This window comes from Strongylocentrotus purpuratus, unplaced genomic scaffold (assembly GCF_000002235.5).
Source record: "Strongylocentrotus purpuratus isolate Spur 01 unplaced genomic scaffold, Spur_5.0 spur5_scaffold_20, whole genome shotgun sequence".
Taxonomy (NCBI): domain Eukaryota; kingdom Metazoa; phylum Echinodermata; class Echinoidea; order Camarodonta; family Strongylocentrotidae; genus Strongylocentrotus; species Strongylocentrotus purpuratus.
Window position 1 is genome coordinate 20,858,539 of NW_022145606.1, and position 22,761 is coordinate 20,881,299.

Here is a 22,761-nt window from a genome sequence, read left to right on the forward strand (position 1 = left end):
GAGGCTACCCTGGGTAAGTATGAGAAATAGTTGTTGTTTTTGTTGTTATTGTATTGTTTTTCTCTATAACTATCATAATTATAATCATTATTACTATTATCTACATTATTATAATCTCTATTGTTAGTATTGTCATATTTATTATTTATATTTGTATTAATAATATTATTATTAACATTAACATTATTTTTATAATTGATATTAAAACCAATATGTTATTATCCTTTGTATTTACTTTGACTGGCGAAGGTGCTTCCCCTTGCTCCCCTACGAGAAATCATGCTCCATTCTGATCTGTCCTGAGATTGTTGCTTTGCCTCTTGTGTGGGTAATTCCACATCACACCGAAATTAGTCCTTCCATCTCGTTGAAGGGCGTCCAGAATGACTTTAAAGCACGTAGACGCATTTTCATTATCATTTTGATTATTATTATCATTATTTTGTTATTATAATAATTGTTCATCGTCATCATTATTAGTAGTATCATTAGCATTTTTAGCATTTTAATTACTATTATTTAACATCATCATTATCATCAGCAGCATCGGTATAATGATCGATCATGCAATACACCCCAATCAAACAAGAACCAATAAACATACTATCTGCTTTACATGTCATACTTATAGGTACCACAAGCTCAGGGTATTGGGCAGGCACGGTATGGCCAGCAACCGGATGACCATCTTCTATTTGCTATCCTCACGGCTGTATTCTGCAGTACAGTGTTTGGCATTGCAGCCATTGCGAAATCTGTTGATGTAAGTTCATACTACCAACATATCACTTGAGTTCTGGTTAAAAAAAGAAAATCAAGTCTCACAGAATCTAACGAAACTTACACTGAATGTTCAAGATTACAAATAAATGTCATGTGCCAACCAATTTTGGAAGAAAATGTATACTGGCTGAGTAATGAGCATAGAAAGATAAGGAAATCAAGTAGTACTAGCCCCGACACCATTTGTGTTGTCCCATATACATCTTTCTGTGTAGTGTGCCTGTTACTTTACCAAGACCGAGCCAAATTTGTTATGAATTTGATGACTCCAGAACCTTACGGACTTACAGTACATAACAATACTTACATGCTACATAATCAACTTTTTTCTGATTCATTCCACAACTTTTCTTTCACAATGCAATCGCGTTACCAGAACTCACCTTTATCTTTAAATTGCTTTTGATTCTGAGCCCTAGAATTATACCAGAAATATATTAAGTAGAAAGGGCGGGGATGGGGTTGGGGTATGCGCCTCATGCGTACATTTGTGTTGCATGACTATTTTATGTTTGATACAATGCATTTTCAACAAAAAAATTAACCTTACGTATAAAAACTGTTTTCAGAGACATTTCTTCTGCATATGTTTATGTCAATATTCTGACAAATATTTTCTTTTCTTTTCTCAAATAATATTTAGTTTGATATTTAATGAAAAGTAATATATTGTTTCCTTTTTTCTTGAATTAAGAAGTGATTAGACACCTTCTTTTAGAGCAACTGCAAAGAAACAAATATTATCGTTGCCATATTTCAGGGGAAAATGTGATCAATTTAGCCCTTTAAAAAGAAACCCTGTTCTAAAGGGATATAAAATACTTTGAATATACCAATGTTAAGATATATCAATGGAAGAGGGTACATGTAGGTTGTATAGAATGAATGCATGTACTGTTATTGCTACTGCCGTTATTACTTCCACTACCAATTATTCTACTACTACTACTACTACTATTACTGGCACTGCTGATTATGCTGTTGCTTATAATATTACTGATGCCTCTACTACCACTGCTACCACTATTTCAACTATATGTACAAGTATTACTACTACTGCTACTACAGATTATACTACTACTACTACTACTACTACTCCTACTACTAAAGACTATTAATTACGGACCAATCATCTTATAAGTGTTGATAATATGCTTTTTTGCCAAATAATTCAACTAATTCATGCCAACATAGAGATTGATGATTGGTAGGAATCTTTAAATGAAAAGGAAAATATTGGTGCATGTTTTCCTCATTAATCTAAATGTTTTGATTGTATTGACCATGAACTTTTGATGCACAAAATGAATAAGTATTTAAGATTTTAGATACTGAACGTAAATGGTTTTCTAGTTTTTTATTTAATAGGAAACAAGCAGTTTATTGTCATGGTAAACTATCTGAAACAAAGGACATTACTATCGGAATTCCTCTGGGAAAATTTTTGTAGGCCCCTCCCTCTTTCTTGTTTTAATAAATGATATAACTGATTATTTACGGTTAAATACATGTAATATATAAGCTGATTATATTGTCTTACATGTTTCTGATATGGATATTAATATCATTACATCTAAGCTCCAAGCAGATCTATATGCTATACATGAATAGTATTGTGAAAATAGATTACGTATTAATACTAATAAGAGTAATGTTATCTGATGAGTAGTAACACACGAATTCAATACATTTAGTTTGAAAGTGCATATTGATAATGAAATTGTAGAACAAGTGAGAATTATCAGATATTTAGGGATTGAAATTGATCATATATTATTTTGGGCTTTCAACATTAATGGGCTATAACATGAACCAAATTCATGACCCTATACCGAAATGTTGTAATACCTTTAAATCTCTTAGCAAATCGTTAAGTTATAAGAATTTTACTTTACGAACGCTCAGTTAGTTTCTAAGCTCTTCCATTTTGAATAACATGAACAAATGTACCACACAGGAAATCTTTGATTCTTCTTGTTCCGGATGGGGGAACTGTTCTTTACAAACCAGACAAATTCGTTCAAAACTAAAGAAAAGAGCATCACGTATTGTTGGACGAAATTTTGACCATGATGTTTAATAATAGCTTGAATATGATGAATTCATTGAAATGGCAATCCATTGATAGTAGACGTGACTATTTTTAGCATGTGTTATGTATAACTGTATTCATGAAAAAGTCCCGGTAGGATTGTGCAATAAAGTAGAAATGGTTTTTGACAGACATGGTTTTAACACTAGACTTGCCAATGCGTTGGAAGATGTTTTACCCAAGCCTAGTCTTGAATGTTGTATAAATTGTTTTAGATACGCTGGTGGTAAAATCTGAAATAGTTTACCTTTTGCTCTTCAAAATGCTAAATATATCGATGACTTTAAACGTATGTACAAGGACAATTTATTCAAACCTGTGTGATACAATGCCTATTCATATTTTTGACATGGCTTATTTATCTATATCTCTCCCAATTTTCTCATTTCTTTCCTCCTCTTATAATGTATTTGCTGATTATTAAATTAACCCCAAAACCCTACACCCCCCCCCCAAACTGCGTACGCGCCTGACTACTTCTCCTACTACTACTACTACTACTACTACTACTACTACTACTACTACTACTACTATTAAAAATACTACTACAACTCCCACTACTACTATTATTGTTATATTTACTGTTACTATACTACTTATCCTACTAATACTAATACTACTATCACAACCACCACTATTACTACTACTACTACTACTACTACTACTACTTCTATTTCTACTCCTTCTATATTTATTCTACTATTATACTTCTTCTACATAGGTTCTACTACTTATACTACTATTACCACCACCATAAGTATTACTACTGCTACTACTTATACTTATATTGATATTATGTATACTTCTATTAATCTAATTCTTCTACTACTATTACTATGGTTACCACCACCACTATAACTGAAACCACTACTAGTACTACTGGTGTCACTACTGCCAGTAGTTACACTACCGCTATTTTTTCAACTGATACTACTACTACTACCACTACCACCAACACCACCATTACTACTATTCGTACTACTACTACGACAACAACTACTACTACTACTACTGCTGCTGCTTTTACTACCACCACCACTATAAGTACTACTAGTACTACTACTACCCCTACTACTACTACTACTACTACTATTTCTACTCTTACTATATAACTTCTTCCTTCTAATATTACCACCACCAATATTACTATGACTGCTACTACTAATACTTATTCTGTTATTATGTATACTTCTTCTATGTTACTTCTTCTACTACTATTACTATGATAACCGTCACCACTATAACTGATACCACTACTAGTACTACCAGTGTCACTACTACCAGTAGTTACACTACCACTTTTACTACTACTGTTGCTACTACTACTACTACTACTACTACTACCACTACTACTACTACCACTACCACCTACACCACCATCACTACTATTCGCACTACTACTACTACTACTACTACTACTACTACTACTACTACTACTACTACAACTACTACTACTACTACTACTACTACTACTACTACTACTACTGCTGCTGCTTTTACTACCACCACCACTATTAGTACTACTAGTACTACTACTACCACTACTACTACTACTACTACTACTATTTCTACTCTTACTATATAACTTCTACTACTAATATTACCACCACCAATATTACTACGACTGCTACTACTAATACTTATACTGTTATTATGTATACTTATTCTATACTACTTCTTCTACTACTATGACTATGATTACCGTCACCACTATAACTGATACCACTACTAGTACTTCTGGTGTCACTACTGCCAGTAGTTACACTACCACTATTACTACTACTGCTACTACTACTACTACCACTACTACTACTACCACTACCACCAACACCACCATCACTAATATTCGTACTACTACTACAACAACAATAACTACTACTACTACTACTACTACTACTGCTGCTGCTTTTACTACCATCACCACTATTCGTACTACTATTACTACTACTACCACTACTACTACTACTACTACTACTACTATTATTTCTACTCTTACTATATAAATTCTTCTACTAATATTACCACCACCAATATTACTACGACTGCTACTACTAATACTTATAATGCTATTATGTATACTTCTTCTATACTACTTCTTCTACTACTATTACTATGATTACCATCACCACTATTACTGATACCACTACTAGTACTACTGGTGTCACTACTGCCAGTAGTAACACTACCACTATTACTACTACTGATACTACTACTACTACTACTACTACTACCACCAAAACCACCATCACTACTATTCGTACTACTACTACTACAACAACTACCACTACTACTACTACTACTACTACTACTTTTACTACCACCACTACTATTAGTACTACTATTACTACTACTATTACTAATACTACTACTATTTTTACTCTTACTATATTACTTCTTCTCCTACTACTAATATTACCACCGCCAATATTACTACGACTGCTACTTCTAATACTTATACTGTTATTATGTATACTTTTTCTATACTACTTCTTCTACTACTATTACTATGAGTACCACCACCACTATACCTGCTACCACTAATAGTACTACAACTTCTACTACTGCTTCTACTACTAATACTACTACTATTAATAATAATGATAATGTACACCTCCTTTACTTTTAAAAGAGTTTATTATGTACAATTTCATCACTTTAGTCTCGATTTCAACCGCGACAACGATCACTGAATATTGTAGGATCGCATATGTTTTTAATATGTTCATTTGAACCAAATTCATGACCCTATACCGAAATGTTGTAATACCTTTATAATCTCTTAGCAAATCGTTAAGTTATAATAATTTAACTTTACGAACGCTCAGTTAGTTTCTAAGCTCTTCCATGTTGAATAACATGTACAAATGTACCACACAGGAAATCTTTGATTCTTCTTGTTCCGGATGGGGGAACTGTTCTTTACAAATCAGACAAAAACGTTCAAAACTAAAGAAAGGAGCTTCACGTATTTTTGTAGGAAATTTTGACTATGATGTTAATAGTATGAATATGATGAATTCATTGAAATGGCAATCCATTGATACTAGACGTGACTATTTTTAGCATGTATTATGTACAACTGTATTCATGAAAAAGTCCCGGTAGGATTGTGCAATGAAGTAGAAATGGTTTTTGACAGACATGGTTTTAACACTAGACTTGCCAATACGTTGGAAGATGTTTTACCCAAGCCTAGTCTTGAATTTTTATGAATTGTTTTAGATACGCTGGTGGTAAAATCTGAAATAGTTTACCCTTTGCTCTCCAAAATGCTAAATATATAAATGACTTTAAACATATGTACACGGACAATTTTGTTTACAACTGTGTGATACAATGTCTATTCATAAATGGTTTTTGACATGGCTTATTTATCTATATCTCTCCCAATTTTCTTATTTCTTTTCTCCTTTTATAATGTATTTGCTGATTTTTTAATTCCTTTTAAGTGATTTGATGTTTTCCGCTGCTAATTTAAATGATTACATTGTCTTTTTTGTTGCTTTTTACTACTTCTAATGCGTTTTATTCCTATATATTAGTGTTATACTGTGTTTACCTTTGCTTGTGAGCTTTGATGATTTCCGTGTATTACATTTTAATTATATTCAGGACCAGGATGTAAAACAGATTTTGATTCGACAGAAATTCGACAAATTTATTATACTACTACTAGTACCACCACTAATACTACTACTACTACTACTACTACTACTACTACTACTACTGTTACCACCATCACCACTATTACTACCGCTACTACTACTACTACTACTACTACTACTACTCAACTACTACTATACTAACTATTACTAGCACTGCTGCTTCTGCTGTTGCTCCTAGTAATAGTAGTCGTACTAGTAGCAGTAGAATTGGGTGGTAGAAATATCATCGCAATACTACTACTTCTATTTTTTTTAAATACTGCTATGCTACTTCTACTACTTCTACTACCACCACTACTACTACTACTACTAATACTAATAATAATACTATAACTACCACCACCACCACCACTTTTATTTACTACTACTACTACTGCTACCACTATTACTACTACTGCTGCTGCTACTACTACTACTACTACTACTATTATTTCTACTCTTACTATATAAATTCTTCTACTAATATTACCACCAACAATATTACTACGACTGCTACTACTAATACTTATAATGCTATTATGTATACTTCTTCTATACTACTTCTTCTACTACTATTACTATGATTACCATCACCACTATTACTGATACCACTACTAGTACTACTGGTGTCACTACTGCCAGTAGTAACACTACCACTATTACTACTACTGATACTACTACTACTACTACTACTACTACTACCACCAAAACCACCATCACTACTATTCGTACTACTACTACTACAACAACTACCACTACTACTACTACTACTACTACTACTTTTACTACCACCACTACTATTAGTACTACTATTACTACTACTATTACTAATACTACTACTATTTTTACTCTTACTATATTACTTCTTCTCCTACTACTAATATTACCACCGCCAATATTACTACGACTGCTACTTCTAATACTTATACTGTTATTATGTATACTTTTTCTATACTACTTCTTCTACTACTATTACTATGAGTACCACCACCACTATACCTGCTACCACTAATAGTACTACAACTTCTACTACTGCTTCTACTACTAATACTACTACTATTAATAATAATGATAATGTACACCTCCTTTACTTTTAAAAGAGTTTATTATGTACAATTTCATCACTTTAGTCTCGATTTCAACCGCGACAACGATCACTGAATATTGTAGGATCGCATATGTTTTTAATATGTTCATTTGAACCAAATTCATGACCCTATACCGAAATGTTGTAATACCTTTATAATCTCTTAGCAAATCGTTAAGTTATAATAATTTAACTTTACGAACGCTCAGTTAGTTTCTAAGCTCTTCCATGTTGAATAACATGTACAAATGTACCACACAGGAAATCTTTGATTCTTCTTGTTCCGGATGGGGGAACTGTTCTTTACAAATCAGACAAAAACGTTCAAAACTAAAGAAAGGAGCTTCACGTATTTTTGTAGGAAATTTTGATTATGATGTTAATAGTATGAATATGATGAATTCATTGAAATGGCAATCCATTGATACTAGACGTGACTATTTTTAGCATGTATTATGTACAACTGTATTCATGAAAAAGTCCCGGTAGGATTGTGCAATGAAGTAGAAATGGTTTTTGACAGACATGGTTTTAACACTAGACTTGCCAATACGTTGGAAGATGTTTTACCCAAGCCTAGTCTTGAATTTTTATGAATTGTTTTAGATACGCTGGTGGTAAAATCTGAAATAGTTTACCCTTTGCTCTCCAAAATGCTAAATATATAAATGACTTTAAACATATGTACACGGACAATTTTGTTTACAACTGTGTGATACAATGTCTATTCATAAATGGTTTTTGACATGGCTTATTTATCTATATCTCTCCCAATTTTCTTATTTCTTTTCTCCTTTTATAATGTATTTGCTGATTTTTAAATTCCTTTTAAGTGATTTGATGTTTTCCGCTGCTAATTTAAATGATTACATTGTCTTTTTTGTTGCTTTTTACTACTTCTAATGCGTTTTATTCCTATATATTAGTGTTATACTGTGTTTACCTTTGCTTGTGAGCTTTGATGATTTCCGTGTATTACATTTTAATTATATTCAGGACCAGGATGTAAAACAGATTTTGATTCGACAGAATTTCGACAAATTTATTATACTACTACTAGTACCACCACTAATACTACTACTACTACTACTACTACTACTACTACTACTACTACTACTACTGTTACCACCATCACCACTATTACTACCGCTACTACTACTACTACTACTACTACTACTACTACTACTCAACTACTACAATACTAACTATTACTAGCACTGCTGCTTCTGCTGTTGCTCCTAGTAGTAGTAGTCGTACTAGTAGCAGTATAATTGGGTGGTAGAAATATCATCGCAATACTACTACTTCTATTTTTTTTAAATACTGCTATGCTACTTCTACTACTTCTACTACCACCACTACTACTACTACTAATACTAATAATAATACTATAACTACCACCACCACCACTTTTATTTACTACTACTACTACTGCTACCACTATTACTACTACTGCTGCTGCTACTACTACTACTACTACTACTACTACTACAACTACTACTACAACTCCTACTACTACTATTATTATTGTTACTGTTACTATACTACTTCTCCTCCTCCTACTACTACTACTACTACTATCACTATTACTACTACTACTACTACCACTACTTCTTTTTCAACTCTTTATATATTTAGTATACTATTATACTTTTTCTTCTACATAGGTTGTACTACTCATACTACTTTTACCACCACCATAATTATTACTACTGCTACTACTAATACTTCTATTGCTATTATGTATACTTCTTCTATACTACTTCTTCTACTACTATTACTATGATTACCACCACCACTATATCTGATACCACTACTAGTAATACTGGTGTCACTACTGCCAGTAGTTACACTACCACTATTACTACTACTACTACTACTACTGCTACTACTACTACTAATCTACTCCTATACTTCTTCTCCTACTGAAGCTCTACTATTGCTACCACCACTTCTATTACTGATATTACTTCTAGTTCTACTAGTATTAATACTACCACTGCTACCACCACTATTACGACTACCACTACTGCAACTAGCAGTTTTACTTCTACCACTTCTACCATCACTACTACTTCTTCTACTACTACTACTACTACTACTACTACTACTAATACTATTAATACTACTATTAATACCACTACTACTACTCACACTACTACTAGTACTATAACAAATACTTGCACTATTATTAGTTATTGTTTCACCTCTAATACTGCTTTTACTTTTACTGCCAGTAATTTTATTAGTACTTTTACATCTATTCATAATAATAATGCTTACAACATATTTATGCTACTTTATTCAAGGTAACTTCTGAGGTTTACTTTTAGACTAGGATATTTAGTAAGCATTGTGTAGAAATAAAAGTAATATATCGCTAATAAAATGAAAGTAAAGTGGTAATATCGTGTCTAGGATATGTTTCACAAATCTCAATACATGCATATGTCTATATGTTTTTTTAGGGTTGAATCACACTCCGGATATAAAATTGTCCCTAATAATTATATTGTGCCACTTTTTCTGTTGGTGTGGTCATGAGTCTCCGGCGTGTGATGCAACCCTGGGGAAATTTGAAGGCTTTTTCTTGATGCATTTAAATTATTTGAATGCGGGACATGTATCTCTTATATTGTCCTTGTCACATAAATATCCAACACTGGTTGCATCTGGTTAGGATATAGGTGAGGGCGGTCTGCAAACTATATTGGTTAACTTTGCCCAAGGCCTGGCAGCACAGCCGGGTGCATCCAGTGTTCATGTATTTTGTTGTGATTTGGTATTAATTAAATATTTTCAACTATGTATTTTGATATCATATGTTTTCTGCCAAATTAAAAAAATAAAAAATAAAATCCTACCAGGTACCGAAACATTCAGAATAACGTCATATATTTTGTATCTGTTACATTTCCTCCCTGCTCAGGTTCGTAATAAATGGCTAGTTGGTGATGTCGTAGGAGCTACCCAGTCTTCAAGGGCTGCTAAGCGATTTTCTGTATGCAGTCTGGTATGTGGGGTGCTCTTCTTCTTGACTTCTCTTGGTCTCCTTGTGGCTTTCTACACGTTCACCATGTCTGCTATGGAGGAGATTGATCACCTGGGACAACCCGGTAACATGGACCAACTCCAGCAGCTGCAGCAGTTACAGAACCAGCAGCAAACACAACTTCGCTAGCTCAATATTGGACAACGCGTCTAACAACCTTTCACCTTGTACCTGTTAATTCAGTAACTTGACCAACACATCTCCTATTCCCTTCTCAATGCGGGACTGCACTGCTTGCGCACTCTGTAAACAATTAATGCCTCAGCGGTGCCCGTTGGTCCCCATGATTCCCTTATTCTTATGTTAATTGAGAGCTGATTTGATGAGATAACCACCTGTCAGTGACCTTGCAGGGAGGTCTTATCCCTCCTGGCTAAACTAGGGAAACAATGGAATTTCGTGTATTCGAGATAGCTCTTTGTTATAAGCTACGGAAATGTGAAGCGTAAATTATACTTAATTTACATCATATAAGTAAAAAGCCCGCAAAGATTGTGCCGCATGATGTCTGAACGAGCGTTTATTAATTGTCCAAGCTGTGAATATAGCTGGCAACCATGATAGTCATGTATAGAATGAGTAGCGCCCTCATAGAAATAGAACCAAAAATAGAGTCGGATAAGCTTGAACAAAGAGCCCCCCCCCCCCCCCCCCCAAAAAAAAAAAAAAAAAAAAAAAAAATCAACTTTATTAAAAACGATACTTTAACATTTTGGTTTGTACTCTGGAGAAAAGGAAAAAAACAAACATTTTTGTTTACTAATGTATATATGCATGTACACATATCTGAATTGTTTTCTCTTTAACAATGGACTTGTTATTCATTTTGGAGTGTTATTTTCATTCTCACGCAGTTTTTTATCTTGGTATTTACCATGGTCTTTCTTATCTAATATAATCTTTGTAATGAGTGTTCTAGAGATGGACAAAGACTCTTGGATTACGCTTGAACAAAACATCTTTTTATGAATATTAATATAAGTTTGTCATAGTTTTTTGATACTCAGAATCAAAATGTAACACGATCGCAAAAACTTTCGAAAAAAGCAACCCAAGGCTATTTCAAAAGCCTTGTGGATTACCCTAATAAAATTTGAGAACATGAAAACGAGTATTACGTAATCCGAACGTGGTTTCTCTGCACAACGGGCTTTGGAAATTACCCTCGAATTAATATTGTTGTTAATATACCGTGTGAGCCAAACAAAAGTTTTTACTCGGAAAATTGTAATTTATTTTAAAAGTCAGCTATTAGCGAAATGTTATCATACATGTTTTGAAAGAGTGTTATATCCCCAATCGTTTGGTACCATTTGTGTGTGGTATATGTTCACATTAAATAAATAAAAATAGAAAAATAAATAATAGTGTGACTGATAGTGACTGTGTACGTGTTTTGATATGGGCGGCATGATAATTTTTTAGGTATGTTATTTGGATCTGCAACGACCGAATTAATACCCACATCCCAATTGTTTTATTCAAACATCACATAGGCAAGTCGATTTGTTCACTCAAGCGTGACCACATACCACATAAAAAGGATTTCAAATGATTTGTGATAGTACAGTCTTTCATAAGATGTAGAATAATTTACTTTTCATAAATTAATTTTTTTAAATAATTAGCATTTTTTTAAGTGTTAACTTTGATTTGAATCACACTGTAGTTGCGATCGTTTCATGATTACATTTTCAATTGTGTGAATAAAGGTTGATAGTTGCTTACATAATGATTGATGATATACATGTTAAGGGCATTGGAATTCCTTAAAGCATTGAAATACATGTACATGTACTTATCATATATTGCATATGGAGATAGCTTTGCACATAATGTATTTTTATATTTTTATTAACCCAATTCACTTTATCGTTTCTTTGCATATATTGTAATAATTCTACTGTACTTTCACTTATGGCCTATATACAATCATTCTACAAATGGCTAAAAACACAACGAAGAGTAGAGAGAGTTGAACACATGCGCGTACGCAGCAGGGAGGGGGGGGGGTGTCACTCCCCCTCAATTTTTGTATATGTGTGTTTTTTAGGAGAAAATAAATAAACCTTCAAATTTGTTTTAATTACAACAACAACAACAACAACAAAAATGCTAAAGGGAGACCAAATAAACTTACCTTACCCCCCCCCCCACATTTTTCCAATTTCCGGGACCAAACCAAAATTGTGCTCTAACCTCCCCCCCCCCCCCCCCCCCCCACGCTTATTCAGTGGCTGGCTGAGTCGTTGCGAAATTTGTGGCGTGATTTTTAAATTTTAAAACCCCCTTCTTCGAAAAATTCCTGCGTACGCCACATGTATTGAAAACGACAGAAAATAAATAAATATGTATACACATTTATACATTAACAAAAATGTCATTGCTTCATATGTGTTTTATGCTTCATAAAAATCTCCATATTTTATGCTTAAAGGGACCCTAGCTGTCGGAAATGAAAATAAATTATATGATTTATATATCAACGGAGATCTATCATATATTACAGTAATATCAATTAAATTATACTGGGTGTCTCGTGGATTGTCTGTCTACTGAGCTGTAGCAAAACATGAAATGGGCTCTCTTTCATTGTGTATCGATCGATATAACGCTATTTTCAGGTTAGTGCCCAATCTGACCTATTTAATTTTGATCTTTATGTATGCACCACACGAACTCAATGCGACCTCCCATTACTTACTTACTTACTGCCGGCCGAAGATGGCGCGAGATTCCAAATCTCGTCTTCTCGACTTCTTGGGTACGAGAAGGTGAAAAGGCGAGATTCCAAATCTCGTCTTCTCGACTTCTCGGGTACGAGAAGTTATGAAGGCGAGATACCAAATCTCGTCATCTCGACTTCTCAGGTACAAGAAGGTAAAAAAGTGAGATTAAAAATCTCGTCTTCTTGACTTCTCAGGTATGAAATGGTGAGAAGGCGTTTTTCCAAACTCACCAAGTCGTATTGTTTTGGACGAGAAAGAGGGGAGGCGAGATGTCCAAACTCACCTTGGCGCCTTATACAGTACGAGAAGGCGATTTGTTAGGGGGAATCCCCGCTATTCACGAAGACCGCTATTCATAAGGACCAATATTAATAATTTGATAAAAGGGCCATTATTCGTAGGGACTGCTATTCACAATCAAAGAAGAGGGGCGCTATTCATAAAACGAAATGAGGATCGCTATATACGATAAAGAGGAGGGTCGCTATTCATAAAAAATAAAAAAATACTACTAATATAGGCTAACTAATAAACAAAATGATAATAAGATAGCGAGATAAGGGACACCCCACGGCTGTGGCGTAGGCGGGGGGGGGGGGGGGGTTGGAACGTGGTGCAGTGGAGTGTAGCAGTGTTACCATCAAGGGACTGATCTATCATATCTCTAACCCTCAGCAAAGGAAGGAAACGACAGAGAGGGGGTTGTAGGGACTTCAGTTATTCACTATTTTCAAGCGTTTCGTATATATTGCACGATATATTTCCCATATAGGAAGGTAAGGAAGTTTGATTTTCAAAGTTTTAAGGCACTGCAAACGGTAGCGGCCCCCGTACCATGTCTTTTTAAAAGTATATTAATTGTTTAGCTTTGATAATCCCCATAATCATAATCCCCAAATCTAGCTAATATAATTTCCCTGTTTCTGTGGTGTCAAAAACAAAGGAAAACATAAGACACACAATAATCCTATCGTAATTTGTCCCCCTTGTGGGAAATATTGCCCCACAACCCTGCTCCGACTGAGGTTATCTAGGCTATGCCACTGAGACATTAAGTAGAACAAGTAGGCCCATTATCATAGCCATTTAAGGACTGAGATTGCTCTTTTAGAAACTAGTTAATTGTTAATATGCCAATAATGTTTTTTTATTTGTAGAAAGTAGGACTTATGAAGCTACAAATTATATAGCCTTAGCCATATCCAGGAACCCAGGCATGAAGCTCTACACTATTTTAGCCAATGAAGAGTTTCAAGATTTTCGTTTTTCAATGAATAATCATACTTTGGGATACTATCAATATTAATAGAACTACCTTTATTCATCCACAATCTTGATTTCCTAACACCGGAAACACACTAAGTTGGACCGGACCATGAACCTAGTTATTACCCAGAGAGGGGTAGGGAGGGAGGCACTTTAAAATTGTGTTTTGTTTGGGGGATAGGGGGCTTGAACACTCTCGGACCTTGAAGGTCTTTGTGTCATGTAGCGTACAAATAGGTAATGCAATCCCAATATGATTTACTGTTTGAGTTCTATAATATTTCAGATATTAAAAACCGATAGCACGCTTTAATATTTATTTATACAACTAAACAATATGTCTTTCTCTGTATTCACATTACGAGGTATAATTCATGGAAAAACGAAAGTCTTGAAACTCTTCAAGGCTGAAATTGAAGAGCTTCTGAATGCCCCGATATGGCTACGGCTAATTTTGTACATCCACAAGTTCTACTAAAAGCTACTTTCTACACAATATTTGGAATCTACATTGCTCATCATTTTGTACCCGAGAAGTCGAGAAGACGAGATCGATAATCTCGCCTTTTCACCTTCTTGTACACGAGAAGTCGAGAAGACGAGATTTGGAATCTCGCCTTTTCATCTTCTTGGACCAAAAAAGGCCGATAAGACGAGGAATTATCTCGTCATCTCGTTAGACACATTATCGTTGATAACGCCATCTTCTGCGGCTTGAATCATTATTATTGTAGAGAATATAATATAACGAACCGGCCAGATTTTGGACTATTTATTGGCAAGTATAGGAGATGAGATGGAATTGACTCATGTCAAAGAGATAGAGAAAGAGTGACAGAGTTACCGAAAGAGAGAGATAGATAGAGAGAGAGAGAGATAATAGTGAGAGGGAGAGAGAGAGAGAGAGAGAGAGAGATGACCATGGTGGTTAATGGAGGGCCATGCCGCAAATTAAGTCTGAACAAGTGGTCGGCTTGCATAGTCACAAACTATAAGCACACAAGCATACAACCTTAATAATTGTTAGACATATTTTATCACATTACGCCATATGCGCATATGCTCATTTTTGAAATAGTTGCAACGTACTAGCTCAACCCCGCCCCTCCCCCACTCATTGTTATTTAGGGTACGCATATATGCTTGTTCCCTCTTTTTGAAAGCACCCTATCTGAGGACTGCCAACATTTCCGAACCCCCCTTTCGCGGGCTTTTCGCGGACTCTTCCTGCCTTGGAGACCCCGCTAAATCATGAAAAATGCTCAATGTACCCCCCTAAATTCGGAATAATTTCTCAGGAGTCCAAAGAGATGACAGAAAAAACACCCCCTTTTTAAAGAAATCTCCGGGTGGAAAGTTAATACACCCCTTTTTGTTTACAATTCTCGGGCCGGACTTTGTCGCACGAAAAGTACCCCCGGTTTACTGGACATTTTGGTAACACGCATGGGTCCGTCCGTTCTCGGAGTGGGGGGGGGGGGGGGGGGGGGGGAGCTCAACTTAGCTCGATTAGGAAATGCCGAGATGGGGATGGAGCTATAGTAATATGAAACCCACCACCTGTATCTCCTCGTGAGAAATAATAGCAATACAGAGAAACTAGGAACCAATTTGAGTTGGTTTTAGCAGCATGAATGTATCGAGGGAGCAAATAATTTCCCCTTTCGCGGCGCCCCTGAAAGCGACGTCATCAAATAAAGAGGAAGCGTTTTAATTCTCCGCTCCGGTGAATGCAAATGGGGCTAATACGCATACACGTCGACCTGGAATCAATCCAAAATTACGTGGCGAAAAAGTGTACCAGCACTGTATAAAGTGTACATGCACAACAATCGCCGCAGTCATCATCACTGCACTAACGTTAGTACACAGAGCCCAAGTTCGAAAGACCGTACTTCGTATAATCAGAAGCCATGACAGGTAAATTATCAGTTTCTTTAAATTTGTAGCATGATACGTACTTGTATATTGATACCTACACGTACCACATTTTCGCTGACATTTATGGGTCGGAATCTTTAATGTAGACAAAATACGCTCTACGTACATGTTTGCATGCATAGTATAGTACGGTAAAAGTAACATTTGTTTTTTTATATACGCGCGGCGCCAGCGGGCAGATGACAGAGTGCAGTGTATATGGTTCAAATTGCAGGACCTGAAATGCAATGGCATACTTATTTGGATAAATAAATTAGGCTGTCACAAATACGCAATTCTTCCTCCAATTGTTGAATTCTCTCAACCGTTTTCCCATAAAATAAGACATAAAACAGGCTTTTCAAAATCTGTCAACACTTGATATGCTGGGAATGGTAATATTCACTCATTGAAAACGCCATATAAAAACAACAACAACAACAATCTGGCTATTCATTGTAGCTTATATCTTCGCGACCATGATCTCTGGACAGAAACTGTGAATAATAAGCTGGCTTGTGAAAGTCCACAGTATATAGCCTGCCTAATGAAATTTAAGGTTGGTAGCTAGAAAGCTCAAATACATCTTATAATTCCCCCAATTAGTTACCAACCAATTGCAAGCAATGAACGTTTTTTCTTTATCATCCTAAACATAATTTGTGAATGTACTCATTGACAGCTCAGTACAATAAACTGGAGAATGGTCATGACCTAGAGAGTGGAAAGGCAACACCATTCTTAGATGACCCAGATACAGACCAAACATTTAATAAGGTGAGATGTATTTTCTTTGTATATATATATTTTGTTTTAATGAAAATTGCAGAAAAACACCACCCATTAATTTAATTTAAGTAGTTGTACGAAAACAAGAACAACAACCAATGCCTGGGGATTACTCAAAATGAATATCAATTTCTGTATTAGAGCTTTCATCATTGTTTTTTGTTTGAAAAAACAAAGAAACATTAAAGAAAAAGAAACAAAAACAAAGCAAAACACAGTTTTAAATGGACTCCTGACTATATACCATGACAATGCCAGGGTAATAAGTTCCATGGCAGGAGAGGCTACCCTGGGGAAAATATAAAAAATAACTGTTGCAGTTGTTTTGTTGTTGTCATTAGTATCATTTTTTTTCTTCTCTCTACAAGTATTATAATTATAATCATTATTTTTACATTATTACCATAATTATAATCATAGTTATTACTATTACTTACATTATTAGAATCTCTATTGTTAGTGGTGAGTGGCATTACAATTATTGTGATTGTTTGTATTATTATTATCATTATCATTAGAAACGTTATTATCCTTAATATTATTATCAAATGTTATAATAATAAAAATTGTTTATCATTATCATCATCACTATTATTAATGTTATCAAAATTATTGTAATTACTGTTATTATCATGGTTATCCTTATTATAATTAGCATTTTAATTACCATTATTTAACATCATTATCGTTATCATCAGCAGCATCGTTATTATTATCATGCATTATATTCTACATACTTAGAATCTTGATCTACGATTGGTCAAAAGTAAATTGCGTGATGAAATATACATACTATCTGCCTTACATGTCATACTTATAGGTACCACAAGCTCAGACCATTGGACAGGCACGGTATGGCCAGCAGCCGGATGACCATCTTCTCTTCGCTATCCTCAGCGCTCTATTCTGCTGTATCCCGTGTGGAATTGCAGCCATCGTCAAGTCTGTTGATGTAAGTTCATACAATATATATACTAGTAGTATACTTTCCCCTCTATAAGTTTAAGTATAATAATTTATTGTCCTTTTCAGGAAATTTGGTTTCCACTGGTTACAGAGTATTACAATACAAATATATTACATGAAATATTACAGGACAGTGATAAAGATACAAATTATGATAAACATACATAGTGAATGAGATATTACTGCCCCTACATTACTATTTCTACTTCAATTACTGCCAGTCATTTTACTAGTACGTCTACATCTATTGCTATCTACCACTTCAGCTACAAGATTTATGCTTTATACAACCAATTTCTGCTACTTAGTTTAAGGTAACTCTTGAGGCTTACTTGTCAACAAGGATTTAGTAAGCATTGTGTAGAAAGGAAATATAAGTCATATATATATATATATATAATATATATATATAATATATATATTTCTTTTAATTCATAATTAAACCAGGAACCTAAGTAGAAGTGGGGAGGGGGGATATGCACATCCTGCGTTATGTTTTTGGTTGCATTGGTATTCTGCGTGTGATGCAATGGATTTTTAATAAGACAATTAACCTTACTCTCTAAACAAAGGAGAGTGAATTTTCACTCTATTTTCACTTTCTTGGGAGTGACGTCAGGGATCACTTGTTTAGGAGTGAATATTGATTGATTTTCGAGTGCTCCCTAAGAAGAAAAGAATTAATGTTCACTCTATTGACACTATTACTCTCTAGAGGAGTTATGTAAGTGTTTACTCAATTTTTGTTTAGAGAGTACACATGGATATTGGTTCCAGAGACATTTCATCTGCAAATTTGTCACTATTTTAATATGATTATATCAATATTCTGACAAATAAATGAAATAATTGTTTTTTCTTTTCTCAAATCATATTGAATTTGATATTTAATGAAATTGTTTAAATCATTGTTTCCTGCTTTCTTGAATAAAGAAGTGATAAAACACCTTTTTGAGAAGAATGTAAAAGAAAAAAAATATATCTCGCTACCCTAAATAGGTACGAAAATCTCGAAATTCGCGAGACGAGGTAATTTTCACTCTCTCGGGTCGTCACTACAACTTCCGGTATAGAGTCCCATCCCGCTGTGCAGAGTTTTCACGCACGCTAAAATCAGGGTTCTTACGCTTGGAATCATGAGCCCAGCACTGTGCAGCCTCACAAAAGAAAACCATCGTCACTGATGTCAAAAGACGCAAAAAACAACAAATGAAATGTTCAAATAAACGTTGAAATATTTGCGAAAAAAAACAAGACCGAGCAGACGACATATTCGGTGCATACACGTTGTGTTTTACGTTTGCGCTATCGCGCCTAGTAATATAGCGCCTGCACAGGAAGCTGTAATGTCGAAAAGCTATCCCATAATGCAATGCGCGTTTTCAGGATTTTCCCCGGATCTCGGCAGAATCGCTATTTGGGGTAGCGAGAATAGCCCTTTGAAGAAAAAAAGCCTGTTCTAAAAGGATATACAGTAACTGTGAATATATCATTGTTTAAATAATTCTCTTAACCCATGGAAGAAAGTAATTAGTGAGTTAATAGTTCTACTACTACCCCCACCACCACTATTACTACTACTTCTACTAATATACTACTTCTTATACTACTATACTACTTCTTCTACTACTATACTACTACTATACTATTTATACAACTCCCACCACCACCATTACTACTACTGCAACTACTACTACTCCTAGTGTTTCTACTACTACTATACTGCTTCTTCTACTACTGCTACTACTACTATACTATTTATAATGCAACTCCCATCACCACCATTACTACTACTGCTACTACTACTACCTCCTTCTTGTATTTCTAAAACTTAGTACAACTACTTCTTCTACTACTATACTACGTCTTCTACTACTGCTACTACTACTACCTCCTTCTAGTATTTCTAAAACTTAGTACTACTATTAAACTACTACTACCACCACCAACACTATTACTACTACCAATACTATACTATTACTACTGTCACTACTACTACTAGTACTATTTTGTATCTGTTATATTTCCTCCCTGCTCAGGTTCGTAATAAATGGCTAGTTGGTGACGTCGTAGGAGCTACCCAGTCTTCAAGGGCTGCTAAGCGATATTCGGTATGCAGTCTGGTATGTGGGGTGCTCTTCTTCTTGACTTATCTTGGTCTCCTTGTGGCTTTCTACATGTACACCATGTCTGCTATGCAGGAGATAAATCAACTTGGACAACCCGGTAACATGGACCAACTCCAGCAGCTGCAGCAGTTACAGAACCAGCAGTAAACTCAGCTTGCCTAGCTTGATCAGCTTGGACAACCCGGTAACACGGACCAACTTGAGATGTTGCAACAGTTACAGAACCAGCAGTAAACTCAGCTTGCCTAGCTTAATCAGCTTGGACAACCCGGTATCATGGACCAACTCCAGCTGATGGACTCGTTGCAACAGTTGCAGAACCAGCAGCAAACCCAGCTTGGCTAGCTTAAACTCGGACAACACGCCCAACAGCCGGCAGGCCTTTAACCTTATACCTCTTAATTCAGTAACATAGACCAACTCGGTCACACAAAACAGACACAACAAACCCAGCTTGGCTAGCTTAATCTTAGACAACACGCCCAACAATCTTTAACCCAGGCCTTTTGCAGCCAACCTCAAATTCTGTAGAACTTTGCAGGAAATATGAATATGTCATGTATGTCCTATCTGTGAAATTTAAACGTTAGCAATGTCCTCATATTCAAATTATGCAAGGAAACCCGTTTACTTGCTAGACTTCACTGTCAGACACTATTGAGTGACTGACTGGCTTTTTTTCTTCTTTGGTAATAACATACATGAAAAGAGTTGTAAAGGGTACATGAGCATTTGTCTACATCAATAACCCACTTCTTGTGATGGCCAAGATTAAACTGATTGAATCTGTGCGCAGCATAAAACGTATGACCATTCGGTACAATTGTCTGAAAATCAAGACTATTACTTTTGGGCTCTATAGCCCTAAAGTCGATTTGACAACTAATAGTCGTTATTTTCCCACTTGAAGACATTTTCAAGCCCCACCTTTTTTAGAGAAGTTCTAAATTAGTATTATCTTTCAAATGCAGTTGGAATTTAACTTTTTCATTTGTTGGGCCTGCAAATGGGACATAGTACCTTTAACCTTATACCTTTAATTTAGTAACATAGACCAACTCGGTCACACAAAACAGACACAACAAACCCAGCTTGGCTAGCTTAATCTGAAAAATCAAGCCCAACAACCTTAAAAACACGATTTGACTCAGTAACACGTACCATTATAGATCCTATTCCCTTCCTAAAGACTTGCTCAGAAATTGTGCTGTAAAGCGTCGTAAAAGAGCTGTATGAAACAAAGGAATTGCATATATTCACTGAGCTAGCTCTTTGTTATAAGATACGCAAATGTGAAGCTTACTATACTTTACGTCATATAAGTAAAAGCCCACCAATATTTTGCGGCATGATGTCTGAACGAGCCTTTAAGCTGCCAGCCATGATAGGCATGAATATAATGAGTAGCGCCCTCATAGAAAAAAAAAACTAATGAGTCGTAAAAGCGTAAACCCAGAGCCCCACAAAACATGGTCAACTTAAAACAAAAAAACACTTAAAAATTGGTTTGTACTTAGGAAAAATATATAAAAAAATAACAACAAACAAAAACGTTCACAAATGTATATATTCATGTACATAATCTCTGATATTTACAATGGAACTTGTTATTCATTTTAGAGTGTTTCTTTCATTCTCACGCAGCTTGTTATCTTGGTATTCATCATGGTCTTTCTTATGTAATATAATCTTTCTAATGAGTCTTCTAGAGATGGACAAAGACTCTTGGACGACGCTAGAACAAACGATTTTGTGTTGTCAATGTATAATTAAGATGTTATGTTATGTTTATACTTGGTGTTAAAATGTAACACAATCGCAGCTACTTTTGAAAAAGCAACACAGGGCCATTTCAATAGCCTCGTGTATGCGTCACCTAATGCAACGTGCGAACAATGAGTATTACGTAATAATTCGAACATGATTTGTATATGGGAGGTACAACACCAACAGGGTAAGGTAAAGAAATTTCCCTTGAGTTTTTTTTTAAATAGTTGCAATCGTTTTATGATTTCATTTCCAAATGTGTAAATATTTCTTGATAGTCGCTAAAATAATGATTGATAATATACATGTTAAGGGTAGACCTACTGAAATTACTTATAAGAGTGAAATACACGTACATGTACTTGAAATATATTTTCTATGGAGACAGCTTTGCACATAATGTATTTTTCTATTTTTACTCGGGCAGTTCACTATGATTATTGTTTCTTTGTATATATTGTAATAATGCTACTGTACTTTCACTTAGGGCTTATTTGATAATAATCCTAGTAAGTAAGATCGATCACAGTCATTCTA

At 35.0% G+C, this 22,761-nt stretch overlaps 2 protein-coding genes across 2 annotated transcripts in view; both read left to right on the forward strand.

The window, feature by feature from the left end:
• Positions 1-12,397, forward strand: part of LOC115918088 — a 13,281-nt gene extending 884 nt beyond the window's left edge. Inside the window, exons 3-4 of the mRNA XM_030993013.1 lie at positions 632-763; positions 10,536-12,397. Coding sequence (XP_030848873.1) covers positions 632-763; positions 10,536-10,787 — 384 coding nt within the window. The 3' untranslated portion in view covers positions 10,788-12,397. The remainder of the gene's footprint in view (positions 1-631; positions 764-10,535) is intronic.
• A 4,019-nt stretch (positions 12,398-16,416) lies between these two features.
• LOC582785 (transmembrane protein 91) lies at positions 16,417-20,964 on the forward strand. Its single transcript, XM_782724.5, has 4 exons — positions 16,417-16,573; positions 17,256-17,350; positions 18,183-18,314; positions 20,368-20,964. Exons 1-4 carry the CDS (start codon positions 16,567-16,569, stop codon positions 20,602-20,604), a joined length of 471 nt encoding a protein of 156 aa, XP_787817.1. The 5' UTR covers positions 16,417-16,566; the 3' UTR covers positions 20,605-20,964.
• Positions 20,965-22,761: the final 1,797 nt, after the last annotated feature.